General features: G+C 54.1%; 1 protein-coding gene across 5 annotated transcripts in view; it reads left to right on the top strand.

The window, feature by feature from the left end:
* Positions 1-1,625: 1,625 nt before the first annotated feature.
* The window catches only part of ARHGAP22 (Rho GTPase activating protein 22), a 168,540-nt gene continuing 164,165 nt past the window's right edge, over positions 1,626-6,000 (top strand). For 2 of the 5 annotated variants that reach the window (XM_047702658.1, XM_047702653.1), the window contains exons 1-2: positions 1,626-1,918; positions 5,281-5,445. In XM_047702658.1, coding sequence (XP_047558614.1) covers positions 5,394-5,445 — 52 coding nt within the window. In that variant the 5' untranslated portion in view covers positions 1,626-1,918; positions 5,281-5,393. Of the gene's footprint in view, positions 1,919-3,610; positions 3,673-4,739; positions 4,830-5,280; positions 5,446-6,000 lie in introns of all 5 variants that reach the window. The other 3 variants (XM_047702654.1, XM_047702655.1, XM_047702657.1) reach the window with 3 other exon arrangements.

Raw genomic sequence — 6,000 nt, 5'->3', positions numbered from 1 at the left:
TCACAGAAGCCAGTCAGCCCACTGATGGTGACAGGTTTCTGGCTAGAACTGAGGGTTCCACTCTGTCCCCTGGAAGTTCCCAGAAAAAGACCCAAGAGGCAGCTGGCTCCTGAGACCCAGGGCACCAAAGCCCGAAAGAAACATTAAAGACAGGTACATTCTCTGCCATTTGCTGCCAATCACATTTTAAGTGCAAATAAAAACTCGGGCCCTGACATCACCTAAGAGTGCTTGATTATAACGCAGACATCCCACCTTATAAAAATGGCTTATTCCTTAATGTGTAATGTAAATTCAAATGCAAGACCCAGGAGACCCAGTTTGAGAACCAAGCACTGCCCTAGCTCATGCTGCAGCTAACAGTGGAGGGAACACTTCCCGGGTGCCTGTTAAGTACAGCTGCATCATGGTCATTAGGACAGGTCCGGAGCACTCAGCCATGTTCTTTGAGCAGCTTACCTCACTCAATCCGCACTGCCGTGATGGGCAACGGGACTCGGAGAGGCAGCGTAACTTACCAGTGACCCAGCTAAAAGGGGCCCAGGCAGGAGTCAAAACCACTCTTGCTCCACTCCATTACAGCTCCCACTCCACCCCCAGCAAGCCTGGAGCAAGGTAGTAACCCTCCACAGTGCATGCCCAAAGGAGGCCTAGCGTGCTGCTTTGCAATTATGCCCATGGTAGCCGTGGGCATGGAAGGGTCCAGGAGCAATACACTACACCTTGCTCTCACAAGCCCTGAGCTCTGGCCTTGTATCAAGCTGTGCGCCTCCTTGCCTCTGCCAGCAGCTGCTCTACCACAGCCCACCCCACCCTGCTCCCAGAGGCCTTCAAGGGCAGTGCTTAGGGTAGATGACGGGCCTCCCTCTGCCATGATCACCGCCCTGAGACTGGAAAAACCACGACTCCATCCCAGCCCCAGCTCTGCCCAGATGTCAAATCAGCCTTCCTGAGGTCTCCAGTCCATGGCCAGCCACCCTGATTTGGTCAGGGAAGGCAAGAGCAAAGGGCCACACTGAGTCCAGGGGAGGGGGAGGTCGGTGCACCCTCAGAGAAGGGCCTGCCCACTAGAGCCACTGGGAGGCCAGGTCAATAAAGGCTACCTTCCTGTCTCTGTCCTTGGCATTGGCTTTCAAAGGATTTTTAATCTGCTGGCCTTGGTTTCAAGTCTCAGCAATACCACTTGCAATCTGTCCCCTTGGGAAATTCACCGGACCTTTCTGACCTCAGTTTCCCAAGTGGGGAGATTTAAGTGATGCTGGTTCTTTGGGAAGTGGTTCAGATCCCCACCCCAACCCCCAACCTGAGGGCTCCTGTCCTGCCCAAGGTGGAAATCCTCAGGAATCCTACACACCCTCCCAGCCACCTGTGGCCCCAGGGAAGGTGAGGCTACAGGTGAGGGTGGGGAAGATAGGTGCGGCCTTGACTGGATGGCTGGGAGCAGCTGAGCTGAGGCTGGGAGGAAGGTCACGGTCCCAAGGCGTGCGAGGCCGTGCCTGCAGCTGCCCGCCAGGGGGCGCTCTGCACCAAGTCGAACTCCAGGCGGGCTTCCGCCAGCAGGCCTGCCACAGCCCCTCCTGGCAGAGGTTAACCTGGCAGGGCACGGCTTCCTCAGGCGGGGCAGCCGCAGGCTCTTAGCAGGCCAAGGACGGCCATCAGCACATCGTCCCCAGAGGCACCGAGGAGCCAGGGAGCCTGCATCTGACTGATGATGTTGCGCCGGGGCAGCTTCCTCCTGGTCCTGCCCGCCTCCCCTGCCCACTCGTCACATGGGGAACCGGGGGCAGGGCCAAGGCCCCCGCCACAGGGTTAGCAAAGGGGGCAGGGAGCCCTAGCGCTCCCTCCAGGCTGTGTCGGAGGAAGGATCCCAGGCCGGCCTCTGGGCGGCGGAGACGGCGGTGTCCTCCCCGGGTCCCAGGTGAGCTAGACTCCCCAGCGGGCAGCACCTAGGCAGCTTGCCTGGATGTCCACCTTCTCTGGGCGGATGCCACCGGGTGGTGGGCGCTCATTGGCACAGCCCCCACGTGGGGACATGCCCGGGGCCAGTGCAGGACAACATGGCCACTTGGCCATGCTAGAGGGATGGGGTGGCCAGTGAGCCCCAAGCACCGTGGGTCTGAATGTTCCCCCTCGTTAAACTGTGATGGGGTGACCCACAAGTCCACTGTAATATTACCTCGGTGTACTGTCAGGTGAGTGTGTCTGCTCCACTGCTGGGCCTGCTGAGTGCTGCTTGTCATTATTAATAACGCCTGTGGGTCTCGGGATGATGCCTGGTGCAGGGCGCACTGCCTGAGTGCCTGACGGCCTGGGGCTCCCAGCACTCTCTCCCACAGGGAGCCCGTTGGCTGTGTGGCCGCACCAGTCGAGCTGCTCATGGCTGAGTCATCCCTGGGTTCCCCATGACTGCCTTGCTGGGTGCTGCTGGGTGCTGGGAGCGGTGCCCCAACTCTGCCGAGCTTACTTGGGCTGTGGCCTGTCCTTGAATGCTGCTGCCAAGAAAGATGGGTGAGGGTACAGGGATGGCTGGGCTGGATGCTTGGAGAACAGTTCTGTCTTCTCTGCCTCTGAGATTGCTTCCCCTCTCCCTGGGGCTGAAAAGCAAGGCCCGCCATGTCTGCCCTTCCACCCCTGTTTTCCCCAAAACAGAAGCCCATGCGCCCGAGCCTTGTCATCCTCACCGCAGGCTGAGGGCTGAGGTCACGCTTCTAACCAGAGCCCTCCTGGTACAGTCACATACCCGACACCCCTACACACATGCTCTCCCCCCATGATGTAAATGGGGGCCCTTCAGGGGCAGAGACCAGCCCAGGGCACATGGCACAGCCAGGACAGAGGCCCAGCACACTGGTTCCCTGGGAGGCCTCTTGGCTCTGTGCTAGCAGAGCTGAGATGGGTCATACATCTGGCCAGGAGAAAGGTACGGGCTGAGAAAAAAAGTAAGAGCGATCATGTCCAAGGGGAAGAATTAACATTTTACACACACACACACACACACACACACACACACACACACACTCCTGAGGTCAGTTTCATCTATCTTATCCTTACAGCAGTCTGCAGTGGGCAGTGTATTTGGAGCTGGCTCCCCACATTGGTCACAGGGCTCTGGCACCTATTCCAGTATCTATCTCTTTCCTATACCAGCCCAGTCCACTCAGCTCCTTGGATGATACCAGGTTGGTTTAGTCAACACATACATCTCTCCCCAACCATCAGGACTGCTTCAAGGCTGGATTTGGTTGTCCAATCAAAGCCACCAGGCAAGAGATATTTGGGGAGATAGGGAAAGGAAGCTTCCCAGCACTTGTGAGAGAAACACCAAAAGATATATTCTCTTCCTATTAGACATGAAGGAGAAAATATTAGCTCCTGAAGCTGGCATCCAGCCTTTTTAAAAATAATTAAGAAACCTTGGTGTGGATGACACAGACACCCAGGAAGCAAACAAGGGAACTTGAGGGTGGGAGGGAACCAGACTTGGTGGACATTATGATCTGCTGGATCGAGCCATGCCTGAAGTCCATATTATGAGTACTTTCCCACTAAAGGAGCCAGTAAATCCCCCTTTGTGTTTTAAGCCAATTTTAATTGTCTTTTTTGTTTCCAGCAACTGAAAGTTTCTTACCTGATTATCTTCTTTTAACCAAAGATAAAATGGATACTCAGAAGGTATAAACACTAGATTGCCAGATAAAATACAGGACAACAATGAATACCTTTATAGTAGATACTATGTGCCAGGCAATATTTGGAACACACTTACACTAAAAACGTAACTGGGCATTCTGCAGTTTTGTTTGCTAAATTGGGTAGCCCTATTTCAGTAGCATGTCCAGATTCACACCACTAGAAAAAGAAAAACCTGGAGACAGACCCTGAGTTTTTAATTCTAAAGCCCCTATTACACTAGGTCATAGGAAGGGCTTCTTCCTGTCACTCTTCATTCCCCTCGGCCATTCTCCTAGTCCTGTGTGTTTGGAAAATACAGAGAGATGTCACTCTGGGTCCCTAAGGGTCTCTGAGTCTGTCTCAGCTCTAGAGTTCTCTGCTTACCACTCTGCTCTCCAGCTCCTGGGCTGGGGTCCACCCCAGCCTCTGGTCTGGGGCTCTGCTGTGGCTTCTTTCGCTGTTAGCTGTCCCAGGTCACCCCTTAGAGGCACCACCGTGGCGATTCCTCTGCTCTGGTACCGTGCTCCCCTTAGAGATGCCAGCAGCTGTAACTGTCCACAGATGGCCCAGGCTGGCGCACGATGACACTGCCCCACTGCAGCCTACGACAGTGCTATCCAGCCCAGCAGCCCACAGCCCCGCTGCCACTTCCTATGGCTATGACAGCCTGAGTCCCTGCATCCCCACAGCTTGTGGGGGGGAAGGGATCTGCCCACACTGAGTGCTGGCCATGCTTGTCTTATCTGTGTGGTGGGGATTGGTTCTGTGATCACAAACACACTATTCAAGCAATACGGCAGAGACAGGAGAGCAGAGATGAGAAGGGGAGTAGGAAGAACATTCTGGGGGCTGTCGTCCCAGAGTTTGCTCCTGGCATCTGTAAACTCCATCTGTATTTTAATGGACAGCACCACCCCCTGGGAACTGCCTTTCCTCAAGATTGCCAAGACCACGATGTCAATGACATTGATGGCTGCCTGAAACTCACTTGGCTGTTTCCTAATTGGGATTTTCTTTTTGATTTCCCACACCTGGAAATGATGCGTGGATGATGCTGACTTTTCCAGCAATGGAACAAAAAGTCACACTATTAGCAGCCGGAGTACAAGGCTGAGGGTCTGCTGCTGGTGCTGTGGGGACTTCGTCTCTCCGTGCAGGTATGGGGACCATGTCCTTGGTCTCCCCATGGGCAGGACTGTGGCACACACCAGATGGGAGTCACAGACAGCATCCTGGCAATCTCTGTGTGCTTGCCAGTCATTGTCTGTAGCCACTTTCTAGGCTGTGTGGGAAACACAGCTCCTTCTGAATCCAGGTCAGCTGATGGAAAGGATCAAACAGAGTGTCTGATGTGTGAAGGGCTTTGCTGTTTCACTGCTTTCCTCATCTTGTTGATCCTCTGCTCACCGGGAGGGGCAGTTGTCATTATTTTTCCCATTTTACAGATGAGAAACTGATACCCAGTGGTCCCATGACTTGCCCAAAGCCATTCCAAGATCCCTGGGCACACTTGTATTTAAGGGACTCATTCCTCACAGCAAGGTTTCTTGTTTGAAATCCAAGAAAACACCAGATAAAGGGCATTCTAAATATATTTCTTTTCTATAGATGCTGATCTCCTGTTACTGGAAAACAGGAATTAGCTTGTCTGCTTGAGGATGTGGTTGGTTCTTTATAAAAAGGATACACAAGAAATTTGCACATAGTCTGCCAGCTTCATTATGCTGCCGACAGCTTCCAACAAAAGAAGAACATTTGCAGCCAGATATTTCGGTAAGAATTTTATTTTATTCTATGTGGAATATGATTACCTTTGCTCTTGGCTTCTGGATTGAGAGATGGGGTCATTTGAGGCTGGGAGACGGGGTCACTCGAGGAGCTGTCTTGGTCCTGTTGGCTGGAAGCATCAAGGGGCATCATCTGTGGTCAAGGCCTGGGCATGGGCTGATGGTGCCCACAGCCCTTACCCTTGAACTTGGGAGATGTTCTGTGTCTGCCTGAAACACAGAGCCTTCAACATGACCATGATTGTTGGAGGGATTTGAGTCCAGTGACTCAGGGCTCTGATGACATTCAGAGTCTGGAAGGATCACCCTGTCCAGAGACTGGGGGGGTGGGGTGAGAGGCAGGTCCTGCATGGGGAGGGGAGTACATCCTGCTTGGAAGCGACCCAGCCAGGCAGTTGGTTCAGTAGCCCCCAGTAAAGTGCCGGCAGGGAACTGAGGCACAGAGGAAGCCCCCCGCGGGTTGGGGCAGGGAACTGAGGCACAGAGGAAGCCCCCCGCGGGTTGGGTCACGTGCAGGGGCTGTGGGGGTGGTCGTGCAGCT

Source organism: Lutra lutra, chromosome 14, assembly GCF_902655055.1.
Source record: "Lutra lutra chromosome 14, mLutLut1.2, whole genome shotgun sequence".
Lineage (NCBI taxonomy): Eukaryota > Metazoa > Chordata > Mammalia > Carnivora > Mustelidae > Lutra > Lutra lutra.
The sequence above is the reverse complement of the archived record's forward strand: the minus strand, read 5'-3'. Positions and strand labels throughout refer to the sequence as shown.